The sequence below is a fragment of the Nerophis lumbriciformis genome, linkage group LG04 (assembly GCF_033978685.3).
Source record: "Nerophis lumbriciformis linkage group LG04, RoL_Nlum_v2.1, whole genome shotgun sequence".
Taxonomy (NCBI): Eukaryota; Metazoa; Chordata; class Actinopteri; order Syngnathiformes; family Syngnathidae; genus Nerophis; species Nerophis lumbriciformis.
Window position 1 is genome coordinate 52,625,001 of NC_084551.2, and position 18,597 is coordinate 52,643,597.

The 18,597-nt window shown below is 43.2% G+C and overlaps 1 protein-coding gene across 1 annotated transcript in view; it reads right to left on the reverse strand.

Annotated features, from left to right (window-relative positions):
* The window catches only part of bmper (BMP binding endothelial regulator), a 64,884-nt gene that overhangs the window by 7,671 nt on the left and 38,616 nt on the right, over positions 1–18,597 (reverse strand). The window contains exons 11-15 of the mRNA XM_061945944.2: positions 17,825–17,870; positions 17,559–17,725; positions 13,718–13,919; positions 13,306–13,648; positions 7,861–7,991 (exon numbers count right to left, since the gene is read on the reverse strand). Of these exons, the coding sequence (XP_061801928.2) occupies positions 7,861–7,991; positions 13,306–13,648; positions 13,718–13,919; positions 17,559–17,725; positions 17,825–17,870 (889 nt within the window). The remainder of the gene's footprint in view (positions 1–7,860; positions 7,992–13,305; positions 13,649–13,717; positions 13,920–17,558; positions 17,726–17,824; positions 17,871–18,597) is intronic.

An 18,597-nucleotide genomic window follows, 5' to 3' on the forward strand; every position in this document is an offset into this window, starting at 1 on the left:
GTAGCGAAAACGAAATTGAAGAAGAAACTGAAGCTATTGAGCCATATCGGTTTGAACCGTATGCAAGGGAAACCGACGAAAACGACACGACAGCCAGCGACACGGGAGAAAGCGAGGACGGATTCGGCGATCGCCTTCTAACCAACGATTGGTATGTGTTTGTTTGGCATTAAAGGAAACTAACAACTATGAACTAGGTTTACAGCATATGAAATACATTTGGCAACAACATGCACTTTGAGAGTGCAGACAGCCCATTTCAGGCGCGCTAAGAACATATATTTTTCCACGATTTCAGCACTCAGGTTAACCATACCTAAATAGACACAAAATACTGCATTACACAAGACTACCCGAATGTACTCAAATGATTGAAAAAAATAAATGTTTTTAAGCTAAATTACCGTATTTTCCGCACTATAAGGCGCACCTAAAAACCACAATTTTTCTCAAAAGCTGACAGTGCGCCTTATAACCCGGTGCGCTTTATTACGATTCATTTTCATAAAGTTTCGGTCTCGCAACTTCGGTAAACAGCCGCCATCTTTTTTCCCGGTAGAACAGGAAGCGCTTCTTCTTCTACGCAAGCAACCGCCAAGGAAAGCACCCGCCCCCATAGAACAGGAAGCGCTTCACCCGCCCCCGGAAGAAGAAGAAAAAACGCGCGGATATCACCGTACGTTTCATTTCCTGTTTACATCTGTAAAGACCACAAAATGGCTCCTACTAAGCGATCCGGTTCATAAAAAGACGCAATCTCTCCATCCGCACACGGATTACTACCGTATTTCACAGCTGATATTCCTGTGAACCGCACTGTGGAACGGGAGCACGTACGGTGAATATTCGCACCACAGGGAATGAGAAGTCATCCTTCACTGTGGTTCTAGCTTGCCATGCTAACTTCCACCCATGATGATATTCAAAAGGAAGACCTTGCCAAAAGAGACCTTTCCAGCCGGCGTCATCATAAAAGCTAACTCGAAGGGATGGATGGATGAAGAAAAGATGAGCGAGTGGTTAAGGGAAGTTTACGCGAAGAGGCCGGGTGGCTTTTTTCACACAGCTCCGAAGGCGAACACACCTTCACTAAGACGGGCAGATAGCGCCGGTCGACATACGCCAACATCTGCCAGTGGATCGTAAATGCCTGGGCAGATAGTTTCGGTCACAACTGTGGTCCGAGCTTTCCGGAAGGCAGGATTCACAGAACTGCTGCACAACAACAGCGACACTGAATCCGATGACTTCGACGAGGCGGAGCCGGCCATTTTTGGATCCCACGCTTGCGCAACTTTTCAATTCGGACACCGAAGACGAAGAATTCGAAGGATTTACGAATGAAGAATAACTTCAGAAGGTGAGCGCTATGTTTATTTTGTGTGTTGTGACATTAACGTTCGAGCAACATTATGTTGCTATTTATTGCTCTACACCATTTTGAATTTTACTATGTTTGTGATTGCACATTTGCGTACATTTTGGGACAGAGTTGTTAGAACGCTGGTTTTCAATATATTATTAAAGTTTGACTGAACTATCTGACTGTTTTTTTGACATTCACTTTAGCGCAGCGTTTTTTTGACATTCACTTTAGCGCAGCGTAGGCGCGGCTTATAGTCCGGGGCGGCTTATTGGTGGACAAAATTATGAAATATGTAATTCATAGAAGGTGCGGCTAATAATCCGGTGCGCCTTATAGTGCGGAAAATACGGTATTGGCAAACACAGTTTATGTATAATCCATCCATCAATTTTTTTACTGCTTATTCCCTATATTCTGTAGACATACCCTCATCCGCTCTCTTTTCCTGAAAGCTGATCTGTCCAGTTTTGGAGTTGATGTCAGCAGGCCAGGGAAGCTAGGGTCTTTATCGTTGGAAATGCATCTGCTTTGAGTGTTGCAGGATATCCACACATTCTTGCCATCTCTGTCGTAGCATAGCTTTCGTCGGTAAAGTGTGCGGAACAAACGACTGACCATTTCGTCGGCTTTCCCCACACCCTCGTATTTTGAACAAATGTCGTCCAATTTCTTGCCACTTTCGCATCTTTGGGCCACTGGTGCAACTTGAATCCGTCCCAGTTCGTGTTGTTACACCCTCCGACAACACACCGACGAAAGTGAGAAAATGGCGGATTGCTTCCCGATTCATCGCTCCGAGAGCGAATAATAGAAAGGCGTTTAATTCGCCAAAATTCACCCATTTAGAGTTCGGAAATCGGTTAAAAAAAAAAAAGGTCTTTTTTCTGCAACATCAAGGTATATATTGACGCTTACATAGGTCTGGTGATAATGTTCCCCTTTAATGTGCTGACAATCCATCAAGCGGTGTGGCTTCACAGCTTACCAAAGTCGTACTAAAACATTTTTATCGATTTTTGAGCGCCGTGTGTAATGTTCTATATTTTCAATGGAACATACAAAAAGTTGGTGTTGTTTACTTGAGTCATATTGCCATCATAGTGCAGTCTACACGTATCTCTTATGTTTGACTGCCATCTACTGGTCACACTTATCATTACGCCATGTACCGAATAAAATTGCTTCGAGGTCGGTAAGCAAAACCAAAATTATTCCTTACATTAGGCGCACCGGATTATAAGGCACACTGTCAAGTTTTGAGGAAAAAAAAGGACTTTAAGTGTGCCTTATAGTCCGGAAAATACGGTATATATACTGTATATATTACACATAGCTGTCTTTCTTTGTGTGTCAGCTTGAAAAATGACAAATCTGCTCTTTTGGGTTGTCAAGTTGTGCAATATATAGCTGAAAAAAGTACAGAGGACATTAATTAAAGTGGTATCTTAGCTTATTAAATTGGTGGGCTAGCTCGCCCATGGTGTACAACACAAGTAGTGGTAGAGTAAGCGGTCGTGCTCCTGCTCTATTGTTTTTAATAATAACAGTAATTTAGTACAGTATGAGTAATTTTTACAAATATTAGCCAATAAAAGCCTACCTATTGTTGCGTGGATGGCCGGGTGATTAGATTGCAGACGGCGCTTCAAGTTGGTCATATTTTTACCGGAGAAACTGGAGCCACAGGTTTTACAACGTGTGTTGTCTACTATGTCCTCTCTTCTCTTTCTTCCAGGTGTAGAAGACATGTTGTATTAACGTGTGTATAACAATACAGTCCTGTTTTCCCAGTGAAAAAAACAAAACAAAACTGTATAAAAAGAGTAGTTCTGATTGGATCCCCTCTGTGATTAAACCCCGCCCCTCTCCCACATGCAACTGTGATTGGATAGATTCTTAACTTGTCCCACTTGCCTAAAGACGATATTAAATATGATTGGATTTCGTCTCTGTCAACAATTTATTCTCGTTCTATTTGTTGACTAAATTGTCAATTATTTCGTAACTCTTTTAGTCAACGTGCATTTGTTTTGATTACCGTATTTTCCAGACTATAAGGCGCACTTAAAATCCTTTTCCCCCCCCTCAAAACTCGACAGTGCGCCTTATTTTGGGACCAAAATTGTTTATTTTATATATTAATAATATATGTGAGGTATCCAAGTTATTGAAATTTGTATTATTTGCGGACGACACCAACTTTTATAGTTCGGGACATGACTTAAAAGCATTATCAAACATTATTGAACAGGAAATGATTAAACTTAAGAGATGGTTTGATGTCAATAAATTATCATTAAACGTAAAAAAAACAAAGTGCATGATTTTTTGTAAAAGGAAAAGGAAGGAAACGATCAAACTGTCAATAGATGGAATTGATATTGAAAGGGTTTCTGAACTTTGATTTTTAGGAGTGATACTGGATGACGGTCTGACATGGAAATCTCATATTGCACATGTACGGAAAAAGATGTCTAAGGGTATTTTTTATATTAAATAAGGTAAAATATGTGTTAGATTATAGGGCAATGTGTATATTGTATTGTGCACTTCTATTGCCATACATCAGCTACTGTGTGGAAGTGTGGGGGAACACATAAGAGTAACATAAAGGCATTGTATCAACTACAGAAAAGAGCTATAAGGATTATTCATAAAGTAGATTACTTAGAACACACTGACATATTATTTATTAATTCTGGTTTATTGAAATTATAGGAGCTAGTAAAGTTACAGACATTATGTGTTATGTTTAAGGCTAAAAGTAAAACATTACCAGCAAATTTACAAAAAATGTTTGTCATCACTTCTGAGAATGAAGAGCATAGAAGAAAAGGTCATTTCAACATCAGTATTCAAGGACAACTTTAAAACAAATGTGTATATCAGTGGTGGGGGTTAAACTATGGAATTCTCTTTACAATGAGATAAAAGATTGTAAAAATATATTCTAATTGAAAAAAATACATAAAGACAGAACAATAAGATCATATGGACAGCCATAAGTGTTTACATTTTGCTTTATATTTATTATTTTACTTATTTTTTGCCTGGTTTTGTATTTGTTTTGTATCATCCCGTGAGGTGTATATTACTTTTTTTTGTTGTTGTTGTTCAGTTTGGACTTTATGAAGTTTTGCACTTGTTGTGTTTTTTTGTTTGTTTTCATTATATTTGGATGTAATTGTTGGTTTGTATGCTATTCATTAAGTAAGACTACGTATTATGTTGAAGGGGGCAGGAAAATATAAGATTTTCTTCATCCTGTTCCTTCTCAGGCATTGGTGTGTAAATGTATGATTGAATAATTGAGGTAAAATGGTCTATCGATCAAAGATGCACATCAATGAAGGAGATAAATAAAAATTAAATGAAAAAAATTAAATATAAGGAATAGGTTTGGTTGAGCTTACCCACCTCGAAGCTATTTTAATTGGTACATGGTGTTATGATAAGTGTGACCAGTAGATGGCAGTCACACATAAGAGATAAGTGTAGGCTGCACTATGATGGCAATATGACTCAAGTAAACAACACCAACATTTTATATGTTCTATTGAAAATATAGAACATTACACACACACACGGCGCTCAAAAATCTATCAAAATGTTTTAGTATGACTTTGGTAAGCTACGAAGCCACACCGCTTGATGTGCTTCAACATAGGAGTATTATTATGGTGTGTGTAAGGTAAGACATTGTGGAGGGCGGCGTGGTCGGCGCGCCTCCTGCGGGAAGGGAGTGTGTTTGGCCCGGCTTCGAAGCCCAGCTGGCAGGTGAGTGGATTGCCCAGCTGGGGTTGGTTATCTAATCACCTGTCGCCTTTATCAGCAGGGGCCGAGGCCATGAGGGGGGGCGCGGCTCGGAGCAGAAGTCGAGCCATACACACTCCCTTCCCGCAGGAGGCGCGCCGACCACACCCCCCTCCACAGACATATTATCTGACGTTTTGTTTCGCAATATCATGCAAAAGTAAATTTTCTTACCTTCTGGTACCTGCTGATCTGTATTTGGGATCTGCATAAATCCTGAAAAATTGCGCGAGCCTGCCTTTGTAGCATTGGCGTTGTTAGGCCTATTTTAGGGGGGCTCAAGCCCCCCTAAAATATTCTTAAGCCCCTCTAAATAATTTGGTGTTTTTTGTTTTTTTTTACAAATAAATGCTGACATATTTATTATAAAGTGGCCCAAATATGAGTTTAAATAAATAATCATATAACCTGTTATTATTCACTCAGTTTCCCCTCACTTCGTAGCGTAAGGTAGAGAGCCCCTTTCGTGCGTCGGTATCCAATCCATTCCACTTGTTCATATAGAAAATGCCCACATCACTCAAATTCCAGCCCGCATTTTCTCTGCGACCTTGCTTGCGGTCCTGCAGGTGTACGAAGCACATTATCTTCCTTTACAATGAGTGAAGCTGCACAAAACCTTGTGTGTGCAATTGTAAATAATTTATTTTTTAAGTTTTGTGTTTCTTGTAGAATCTATATAAAGTAATATACATAAGCCTATTGTTAAAATAATTAAAAAAAACAAAACATCATTAAATATATTTGTTTTATTGTATTGTTACATTAATAGCTGTTTTATTATTATAGGATGGCTTGTTAAACATTTAATAGGATTTTCAGAGGGAGGAAAAACCAAGACATTTAATGTAAAATGTAAAATGAATAAATACATAAAAAGAAAAAGAAAATATATGGTTAAAAGCCATCGTCCCGGGGAGCATTTCATTTTTTCCCGTGCATTTAAAAAAAATTATAATAATAACAATGAATCATTTCTAAGTCTTTGTTAGCCGTTTGTGAAGTTTTGTGCTCGTGCGTAACATTCGTTCGCATCCTGTGCATCTCCTGGGGGCAAAGCCCCCCCTGTCCTTAAAAGCTAGTGATGCCCCTGCTTTGTAGTATGTGCCGACCCCTTATTCGATAAGCTTCTTATTTTACTCTATCTTCTTGTTATGGGACATTCATCCTCCGCTGTTGCCATTTCTAATATAAAGTAGTGTAAAGCTCTTACTTATATCTGTCAGTAAACTCGCCATGAAAGCGCTAAAACATACCGGTGTAGTGACTTTACATTATTCACCCAAGGAACCTTAGTTATTAGAGAGTTCCGGTCGGACGTTTTTTCACGGGACACATTTCCATTGTTGTTGTTTCCGAAAGAGGATATGCTGCTTTAAGTAAAGTTTGAACGTCATTAAAACAGTTAGCTTTGTCTTTTGACACTTCTTCCACTCCTGTCCTTGCACGCTACACCGCTACAACAAAGATAACGGGGAGAAGACGCTGCCGGAGGTGAGCCACGTGAATAAGACCGCCCACAAAACGGCACATCCGCAAGCGACTGTCAGAAAGCGACTTGAAGATGATCTGTAAAACATAATCTATGCGACATTTTGAGCAAAGAACCACCATTACATGTTATGTAGACCTCAAGGAAGTCTTTTACATTTAGACAAAAATAATAATAATAATATGACTCCTTTAATGCACCCTATAATCCGTTAAAGTGCATCCGGCAGTGGAGGCTCCTCTATGGGGTCTTGGGGCACTAGGAGGTTAACCCCTTTACTACTGTTACCCCAGGGGGTCTTTGGCAAAGGCCTAGTACCTGACTGCCCCCTAGCCAGGGATACGGTGAAGACCTCAACGGCGGAGTAGGCGGAACACGGTAGATTTAAGAACTACCACAACGGCTGCGATGGGGAAGAAGGCTGCAACAGAAAAGGGTCCCCAGTCGTTTTGGACTCCATGCCACTGGACCCGGACACGATTCTGTCAAGGACCGTGTGGTGACTGTCTGTGCACCAGTCTCCCCACGTAAAACGAAGTCACGTACAGGCATCCTCCATGGAGGGATACACCCTTTCCAGGAGGATCATCATACTCGTTCGAGTGACCGCCAATGATGATGAATCCGGTGCGATGAAAAAAGATAAAAAAATAGACCATTCATCGGCAGTGCGCCTTATAGTCCGGTGCGCCCTATGATCCGGAAAATACGGTAGTCCTATTTTAGTTCTGGGAAGATACGTTGTTGACCATAACTACATTATTACTAACACTGTTTCACATGAAACCATAACCTGCTAAATTGTTTAGATCGTTTTATAGCTTGTCGTGTGTAATGTGTTTACTAACTGACAAAATACAGAAATGTATCGTTATTTAGTGTAACGATTGTACTTACGTAAAATAATTCATTCGACACGCAATTGCATTTCCGCATTCCTTGGGAGCTCAACACGGAAATACGTAACCACCTATCTTGCGCGCAAATTCCACGTCAATTCCATCACCGTTAAGAGTTATACGATGTTTAAAATAGTTTAAGTTGGGGGAAATTAAGTTTCAATCGAATGTTGGTACCTCCGAGACGTCGTAGCTAAAACGAATCAAAGTAGTATAATGTAATAATTACAGGTAAGTAGTGACCAAGTAGAACTGTAAAGTAAGAGGACTTGGTTGTTGTTGTTACTCACCCATACAGGCGGCGTCAGGACTCCAGGGGACCGGGGAACCTTCTCGCGCGCAGGCCCGGCTGTAGGCGATGAAGGACTCGCAGTAACAGTTCTTATGGACCGGACACTCACACATGTCCGTCACACACGACCTGCGAAAAAGTAATTTCTGTCAAAACCTGTGATGTGTGTCTTCAGTGGGCTCTCCAGTTTCCACTCATTTGAATGTTATCTACGCGGAAAAAATGTATTTTCCATGTGCACAAAACACAGCCTGTATTTCCTTGTTTTCGACCAATCACAAAGCACCATCACAAACCGTTGTTCCTTGTTTTCAACCAATCACAAGGACTGTCGGGAAATATAAACACCAACACGAATAACATCACTGAGCCAAAACTGTCAAGGCTAACATACATTTTTTTTTACAATAATGTAACTTTTTATTAAGATAGTGCATGACGTAAAACCACACGTCTGTAATGAATAGATCAATATATTTTTTAATTGACTTAAGTTCTGTGACTTTTAATGATTTTGAACTAACAGGCTTGGCTTATAGATGCCACGGTGTGGTTGCAGCTTGCTGCAAGGTTTGTTTCCCCGGGATGCAAACGGACTACTCTGGACGAGGTGTGTAGGTAAAAACATGATTTAATTAATGGACGGGACCGACTTTGAGGGCTCATAAAATCCAAACCGGAGCAGGAATTAAAACTCTTTCATCAACTTTTAATCAGAAGGGTTCAATCCCTCTCCTGTGCTAATTTGAAGTCGACACGACAAACGCGCTCGGAGGAGATAATGTTTGAAAAAAGGTGACTGTTTTTACACAACTTTTGTTTTGAAGGGGGAATTGCAAACTTCCTGTTGATTTTTGTCGGGGATTGTCGGTGTATGAAATATAGGTCTAAGTGAGACCTACATAGAGGTTTTTGTTTCATGTCTCTACGACATTCCTACTGGGAGCTACAGGCAGTTTTGTCTGTGTTTTCTTCCTAGGGGGTGCTAGAGCGCAATTTTGAGTTTTGTTTTTTTGATTATATTGCAATTTTCGCCAGTCCTGATGTGTGTGTCCAATTTGGTGAGTTTTGAAGCATGTTAAGGGGGTCAAATTACAGCTCAAAGAGGCGGCGGTATAATAATAAAACGCTAGAAATACAATAGGGTCCTCTGTCCCAAAGGGACTCGGTCCCTAATTATACAACTAACGTAACAAAGGCAAGCGTGCCAATCGCACATGGAAGCTAAGGCAAAAACTTAGGGCAGGAAACATACACGACTTACGTGGCAAGGCATGAGGCAAACAAATGACGCCAGACTGAGCGTGGAGATCAAGGTGACTAAATAGCTCTCTGATTAGTGGTTGACCGCAGCTGAGCGTGGGACCACTAACCAGAGACAGGTGTAATAAGTAGCTATAGCAACCAAACCAAACTCAGGTGTCAAACAGGAACTAAAAGAGTCCAAAACTAACAGAACATAACAAAAACATGATCCGGACCACCGATCATGACAAGGGCACTTGATCTTAAATATGTCATTTCTAAAAAAAATCCTTGTGGAGGAGGGGGCGTGGCCTGCGGGCCTGTCGCGGAGCGTGGTGTGCAAGGACCGGCCTCGAAGACAGCGACAGGTGAGTAGATTGCCCAGCTGGGCTTTGTTATCTAATCACCTGTCGCCCTTATTAGGAGGTGGAGTGGCTGGCGAGCAGACGGATGAGACCGAGAGCCATTGTGCTGGAAAGCAAAACCATACGGCTGTATGAAAATAAAAGACTGTTACCTCAGACTACCGGGCTCCCAAGAGAATCCTTGTGTCAGGAGAACCCACAGGAGGGCAAACTCCACAATCTTTTTTTGTGTTTTGTTGAAAAAGCCAAAATAAACAATAAAAGGAAAACTAAATGGGGTAAGAAATAACAATGTTCCCACTTTGAACCCTTGTATCCCAGTTTGGGACTGGATTAAAATAGTCCAAAAATGGTGAAGAATGCCTTTGTTGAAACTCAATTCAACTTGAGTACATGCTTTAAGTAAACAAACCCATTTTTGTAAAGTACATGCATTACGTAAGTTCTTGTAAAGTACAGAAATTAAAGTTACACTTAAGCTAATTATTAAGAAACTATTATTGCAGTAAAATTGTATTAAGTACAAATTATTATTTATACTAGAGATGTCCGATAATATTGGACTGACGATATTATCGGCCGATAAATGCTTTAAAATGTGATATCGTAAAATATCGGTTTCAAAAAGTAAAATGTATGACTTTTTAAAACGCCACTGTACGGAGTGGTACACGGACGTAGGGAGAAGTACAGAGCGCCAATAAACCTTAAAAAAAGGAAAAACATGCCTGTTTTTGTCTTACATACGGATTGTGAATGATGGGCGAAATTTGGAAAAAAAGGTAGTTTCCCTTTGATTTTGCACGTTGTCAACATTCGTAGTCACTACATGACAAGGTGGGCAGCTGGAAGGGTTTTTGACCTTTCTTTCTTTCTTTCTTTAGTTTATTTCGAACATGAACACACTCACAGCATAATACATCACACAATTTCATAACATTTCACTTTACATCACAGGTGTCAAACTCAAGGCCCGGGGGCCAGTTCTGGCCCGCCACATCATTCTATGTGGTCCACGAAAACCTGGAAAAAACGGGTTTCAATAAAATAATTTTCTTTTTATGCATTTGTTTTTTATTTTTGAAATAAATGCATTAGTTGTTTCTATATTGACAGAAAAAAAATGCATATTTTAAACTTTAATATTATCTGATCATGCCAATTTGCAAAACTATTTTTTGTGAGACAAAAACAAACAGTTAAATATCTGCTTGTCACCTTTATTTATGATTTTAAAGCAAATTATACATACAAAAAATCTAATAATCAAATGCATATGCATTTCGATTAATCACAGGTTATTACCCGCTAATGTAAATTAATTTAAAAAAAAGTGGCCCTCTGAAAGCAGCCATTCCTGTGATGTGGCCCTCAATGAAAATGAGTTTGACACCCCTGCTTTAGATCATGTCCGAAAAGAAGTAGGAAGAAGCAAAGCTTATTTAATCCTACCCCTTTCCCACTTCAGAGCGTTTACAAATACATACATTCATTTGCTGACTTTTTTTTAATAGTAAAATGACATCCGTGAATGAGTAATACAACAGTTTTGTAATATATAATTAAGTCAGTCATTATTAACATACTGAGATGAAGAATTGAAAGTATTTTTCATTCTTCTCTTCTTTGTACTTTGTAAGCACTATTAATTTGAACAACCTCTTAAACTGAATACCAGTATAATGTTTAACTTCTTTACTTAATCCATTCCGTAATTGAATTCCACATACTGATATGCTAAAGGTTCTAAGTGTTGTACGTGCATACAAATGTTTTAAATGAGATTTTCCTCTAAGGTTATATTTCTCCTCTCTAGTAGAGAAGAATTGTTGTACATTCTTTGGTAGCAGGTTATAGTTTGCTTTGTACATAATTTTAGCTGTTTGCAATTTGACCAAATCATCGAACTTTAATATTTTTGACTCAATAAATACAGTGTTTGTATGTTCTCTATATCCAACATTATGTATCAGTCTAATTGATCTTTTTTGTAGTTATTTCCCCATGTTTCTGCACAATAACTCAGATATGTAACACTAGCGAGCAGTAGCGAATATGAAGTGATTTTTGGCTCAGGATGTTTTTTGCCAACTTATGTTGTATATTTTGTATATGAGATTTCCAGTTCATTTTATCATCTATTAATACTCCCAAAAATCTGGTTTCTTTTACCCTTTCAATTACAGATGTCCGATAGTATCGGACTGCTGATATTATCGGCCGATAAATGCTTTAAAATGTAATATTGGAAATGATCGGTATCGGTTTCAAAAAGTAAAATGTATGACTTTTTAAAACGCTGCTGTGTACACGGACGTAGGGAGAAGTACAGAGCGCCAATAAACCTTAAAGGCACTGCCTTTGCGTGCCGGCCCAGTCACATAATATCTACAGCTTTTCACACAAATGAGCTCCCTGGGCTTCTTAAGCCAGTGCAGACCTGTGAATGCAATGCATACTTGGTCAATAGCCATACAGGTCACACTGAAGGTGGCCGTATAAACAACTTTAACACTGTTACAAATATGCGCCACACTGTGAACCCACACCAAACAAGAATGACAAACACATTTCGGGAGAACATCCGCACCGTAACACAACATAAACACAACAGAACAAATACCCAGAACCCCTTGCAGCACTAACTCTTTCGGGACGCTGCAATATACACCCCCCCACCTCAACCCCGCCCCCCCCACCCACCCCCCTGCCCCCCAAACCCGCCCACCTCAACCTCCTCATGCTCTCTCAGGGAGAGCATGTCCCAAATTCCAAGCTGCTGTTTTGAGGCATGTTAAAAAAGATAATGCACTTTGTGACTTCAATAATAAATATGGCAGTGCCATGTTGGCTTTTTTTCCCCCATAACTTGAGTTGATTTATTTTGGAAAACCTTGTTACATTGTTTAATGCATCCAGCGGGGCATCACAACAAAATTAGGCATAATAATGTGTTAATTCCATGACTGTATATATCGGTATCGGTTGATATCGGAATCGGTAATCAAGAGTTGGACAATATCGGAATATCGGCAAAAAAGCTATTATCGGACATCTGTAATTTATACATAATATTTTCATAGTTAAAGTATAAAAAACAGTTTACAACCTTAAATATACAGCACAGGCCAAAAGTTTGGACACACCTTCTCATTTAATGTGTTTTCTTTATTTTCATGACTATTTACATTGTAGATCGTCACTGAAGGCATCAAAACTATGAATAGACACATGTGGAGTTAGGTACTTAACAACAAAATAAAGTGAAATAACTGAAAACATGTTTTATATTCTAATTTCTTCAAAATAGCCACCCTTTGCTCTGATTACTACTTTGCACACTCTCGGCATTCTCTCGATGGGTAGTCACCTGAAATGGTTTTCACTTCACAGGTGTCATAGTTTTGATGCCTTCAGTGACCATCTACAATGTAAATAGTCATGTAAGTGCATGGCAGTTGTGTGTCAACGTTGCAACTTTATCTCCTTACATCTCACCTGCCTGCTCTTTCATTCAAATGTTTATGTTTTTTTCAATTATGACTATGTGGGTTCCCTCCGGGGACTCCGGCTTCCTCCCACCTCCAAAGACATGCACCTGGGGATAGGTTGATTGGCAACACTAAATGGTCCCTAGTGTGTGAATGTTGTCTGTCTATCTGTGTTGGCCCTGCGATGAAGTGGCGACTTGTCCAGAGTGTACCCCGCCTTCCGCCCGAATGCAGCTGAGATAGGCTCCAGCACCCCTTGTGACCCCAAAAGGGACAAGCGGTAGAAAATGGATGGATGGACTTTTAACGCACATGCAGTGGAATGTCAATATTTCAGGTTACCTGTAGAAGGGGCCAAAGTCGACCACGCGGTGACACTTCTGGAACTCCCACGATTTAATCTTCTGACATTCCCGGTGAGCTCGGAACTTGACCTTGACGCTGGCGGGGCACAGGAAGGAGACGGGCCGGCGGTGCGGCGGGGGTTGGGCGCACAGGTCGTTGGCGTCCACGCGCCACGACTCGGCGAACTCGTCCACGTCGAACTTGAAGTGTCCGTCGCCGCCGGCGGTGTCGTCGCGCTTGTGGCCGTTGTAGTTGCCGCACAGGCCGCAGAGGCGCCCGCGCAGGTGCGGGGCGGCCACCACCTCCACGAAGCTGTCGCCGTCCCACGTGATCTCCAGACCTGTGGAGACGCCACACGTCAGCTTTCCCCGTAGAGCGCCGTCGTGGCCGCCGTTTTCACCGAGCTGACCCGCGATGGCGGTGAGCTTGAGGAGGTACCCGTCCAGGTCGATGTGCACCCCCGGCCCGTGGTAGGGGAGGGCGATGCGGGTGCCGTTCTTGCGGACCGTCAGGTGCTGATGCAGGCCCAGGACCAGGGCGCCCAGCCTAACCTCCACCGACTGAGTCCAGGAGAAGGAGCGAGTGCGCCGGGCGTCGTTTTTCACCAACACCTGGCGGGGGAATCACAAGCGCAACTTTGTGACGTCTCTCAAGAAACTCAATCGTACGTCTTTTATTTTCCACTTAACTCTTCCACTAAATCAATGTCTTTAATACAAGTGAAGATGGTTGATGGCCACCAGACTCACTGTGCAGGATACAATAACACCATTTCATCCATGTTGCCATTTAAAGTCACTTGCTCTATGTGGAGGGGGGCGTGGCCTGCGGGCCTGCAGCGAGGCGGGGTGTGCCAGGACCGGCCTCAAAGTCAGCGACAGGTGCGTAGATGGCCCACCTGGGCCTTGTTATCTAATCACCTGTCGCTCTGTATAAGCAGCAACCGGGAGGAGAGCGGCGCTCAGCCTACCGGCGGCCTCCCGAGTGCACTTCCCGGACCTGAGGAGGGCGGTGCTGGACCGGACCGGGTGCACCGCTGAAGACCACCGACGCCGGTTCCGGACGATGCGCCTGGGGACGGAGAACCGTCCGTTCGTGCTTGGTCAGCGGCTCTCTCCGTCCCCAGGTGCATCGTCCGGAACCAGCGTCGGTGGTCTTCAGCGGTGGACCCGGTCCGGTGGCCTCCCGAGTGCACTTCCCGGACCTGAGGAGGGCGGTGCTGGACCGGGCGGTCCTCCGTCCCCAGGCGCATTGTCCGGAACCGGCGTCGGTGGTCTTCAGCAGTGCACCCAGTCCGGTCCAGCACCGCCCTCCTCAGGTCCGGGAAGTGCACTAGGGAGGCTGTCGGTAGGCTGAGCGCCGCTCTCCTCCCGGTTGCTGCTTATACAGAGCGACAGGGGATTAGATAACAAGGCCCAGGTGGACCATCTACGCACCTGACGCTGACTTCGTGGCCGGTCCTGGCACAGCCCGCCTCGTTGCAGGCCCGCAGGCCACGCCCCCCCTCCACACTCTAGTTGCCTGCTGCTGATTACCACACCAGTTGCCAACTAGCGGTTAGCGCGCTAGTTGACAGCTAACGATTAACAGTGCAACCTGCCAGCCAGCGAGCGATCCGTGTGCCAGTTGTCAACTAGTGATTAGCGCAGCAGTTGTGAGAGTTATCAACTAGCGATTTGCGGCACAAGCTGCCAGGTAGCGATTAGCTCTGTGGTTGTCAGCGAGCGATCAGTGTGTCAGCTGTCAAATAGCAATTTGCGTGCTGTTTGTCAGCCAGCGATTATCCCATCAATTGTCAGCTAGCTATCAGCGCGTCTGTTGTCAGCTAGCGATCAGCATGTCAGTAGTAGTCAGCTAGCGATTTCTTCATGCTAGTTGTCAGCTAGCAATGAGCGTTATCAACTAGCGATTTGTGGCACAAGCTGCCAGGAACCGATTAGCTCTCTGGTTGTCAGCTAGCAATCAGTGTCAGCTGTCAACTAGCGATTTGTATGGTGTTTGTCAGCTAGCGATTAGCACATCAATTGTCAGCTAAATATCAGTGCATCTGTTGTCAGCTAGTGAGCAGCGTGTCAGTATTTAGTTCGTGATTTTCTCACGCTAGTTGTCAGTTAGCGGTTAGCGCACCAGTTGTCAACTAGCAATTAGCGGTACAAGCTGCTAGGTAGCGAATAGCACTGCAATTGTCAGCTAGCGATTAGCACTATAGTTGTCAGCTAGTGATTGGCGTGCAAGTTGTTAGCTGGAGATTAGCGGGGGCAGTGTTTAGCTAGCGATTTGCACTCTTGCTGTCAGCTAGCGATTATTGGTGCAAGCTGCCAGCAAGCTATTATCGCTGTAGTTGTCAGCTAGCGATTAGCGCACTACTTGCAACTACCGATTAGCGACACACGCTTCCAGGTAATGATTAGCACTCTAGTTGTCAATAGCAATTAGCCTGGCTGTTGTCAACTAGCGATTAGCCCTGGAGTTATGAGCAGCGATTAACACATCAGTTGTCAACTAGCGATTGGCGGCAAAAACCGCCAGATATCGATGAGTGCTCTAGTTGCCAGCTAGTGATTAACGTGCTAGTTGTCTGCTAGCAATTTAAGCGCAAGCTGGCAGCTAGCAATTTGCGCGATAGTTGTCAGCTAGTGATTAACCTGCCATTTGCCAGTTAAACTTTGCAAGCTGCCAGTATAGCAATTAGCGTACCGGTGGTCAGGAATTGATCAACGCGCCAGTTGTCGGTTGCTGATTAACAGCACAAGCTGCCAGCTAGCGATTAGCGCACCAGTAGTCAGATAGCGATTAACGCGCAAGGTGTCAACTGGCTTGTGATTAGTGCACCTGTTGTCAATTAGCAATTGACGGTGCAAACTGCCAGCTAGCGATTAGCGTTGTATTTGTCAGCTAGCGATTAGCGCACCAGTAGCCAGATAGCGATTAACGCGCAAGGTGTCAACTGGCTTGTGATTAGCGCTTATGTTGTCAACTAGCAATTAACGGTGCAAACTGCCAGCTAGCAATTAGCGCTGTATTTGTCAGCTAGCAATTATCGCACCAGTAGTCAGACAGCGATTAACGCGCAAGGTGTCAACTGGCTTGTGATTAGCACACTCGTTGTCAATTAGCAATTAACGGTGCAAACTGTCAGCTAGCGATTAGCACTGTATTTCTCAGCTAGCGATTAGCGCACCCGTAGTCAGATAGCGATTAACGCGCAAGGTGTCAACTGGCTTGTGATTAACACACCCGTTGTCAATTAGCAATTGACGGTGCAAACTGCCAGCTAGGGATTATCGCTGTATTTGTCAGCTAGCAATTAGCGCACCAGTAGTCAGATAGCGATTAACGCGCAAGGTGTCAACTGGCTTGTGATTAGCACACCCGTTGTCAATTAGCAATTAACGGTGCAAACTGTCAGCTAGCGATTAGTGCTGTATTCATCAGCTAGCGATTAGCGCACCAGTAGTCAGATAGCGATTAACGCGCAAGGTGTTAACTGGCTTGTGATTAGCGCACCTGTTGTCAATTAGCAATTGACGGTGCAAACTGCCAGCTAGCGATTACCGCTGTATTTGTCAGCTAGCGATTAGTGCACGAGTAGTCAGATAGCTATTAACGCGCAAGGTGTCAACTGGCTAGTGATTAGTGGACCAGTTGTCAATTAGCAATTAACGGTGCAAACTGCCAGCTAGCGATTAGCGCTGTATTCATCAGCTAGCGATTAGCGCACCGGTAGTCAGATAGCGATTTACGCGCAAGGTGTCAACTGGCTTGTGATTAGCGCACCTGTTGTCAATTTGCAATTGACGGTGCAAACTGTCAGCTAGCGATTAGCGCTGTATTTGTCAGCTAGCCATTAGCGCACCAGTAGTCAGATAGCAATTAACGCGCAAGGTGTCAACTGGCTAGTGATTAGTAGACCATTTGTCAATTACCAATTGACGGGGCATGATGCCAGGTAGCGATTAGCGCTTAAGTTGTCAGATATCGATTAATAGTGCAAGCTGCCAGCTAGCGATTAGCACTCTAGTTGTCATCTGGCAATTAGCATGACAGTGGTGAGCTAGCGATTAACGGCGCAAGCCGCCACAATGCGATTAGCCCTGTAGTTGTGAGCAGTAATTAGCACACCAGTTGTCAGCTAGCGATTAGCAGCAAAAGCATCTAGGTAGCAACTGGTGCTCTAGTTGTCAGCTAGTGATTAACGTGCCAGCGATCAGGAAAACGTTGAACACATCATCATCATCATGAAGTGGTACCGTGAAGCTGGAGTCGGGGTTGTTGACGACGGCGTTGCTTCCGGGGCCCGCCAAGGCGGCGCCGCAGTCCTGAGTCAACACGTACTGACACGTCCCTTGGAAGTTAAAGGTTCTCCCATCGAAGGTGTTGTAGTGCGGGTCGCCAAACACCGTACACACGCCGGGCTCTGCGGCGAAGGGGGCGGAGTCAAAACTAATATAAATGGCGTTGAAAACTGAGCGACCACCCAGCCGGTCAAACAGGAAGAGGAAATGAACTTACTCACTTTCAGTGCAGACGGGGCAGCAGCCGGTCCGGTTCAGGATCTTGTTCTGGAAGGCGGAGCCATACAGAGGGGAAATAGTCACATGACAGGAAACAAGGGACTCCCAAACCAGGATACTGAAAGTGTTGCCTGTAGTAACATAGACATCTTATAAGTAGACGCAGCATTGGCTGCTGTGACGCGAGAAATTTGGCCGCCATCTTGAAGTGGTGACGAGGAGCCAACGAGCAGCCTAAACTGACAGTTGACAGGTAGAAAACAAAGATGGTGTTCTGCGTTTTCCTGCTCAAATGAGCGGACTGTTGAAAATAGGAATCGGGGGATTACTTTTCACAAGTAAGATTTAACATTAACGTACTATTGGTTGTATTTTGTGAAAAGAATATTACCACAGAGTTGAGAAGGAGCAAAGATCTTCAATAGTACTGAAATCAAAAACAAAATTCACCAGCCGCCACTGATTATGATGCATTCTCATTTTAGACAATACTTTCTTAACAGTATAATTGTAACCAGGAATAAGTCTTCAAGTAACAATATTCAAACACTAACATTGTTGGGTAAGACAGAATTTGGTTTTATTCTGAATCCAGTGAAACAGATTGGTGGTTTTAGCTGATATAAAGACTTTCAGGTGTTTATATACGTTTATGTTGAAGTATTTGGCAGATTTGATTTGGTCCTGATGGCTTCATCTGGCCAGGATCTTCAGCTTTCACTGGATCGGTTCGCAGCTGAGTGTGAAGCGACTGGGATGAGAATCAGCACCTCCA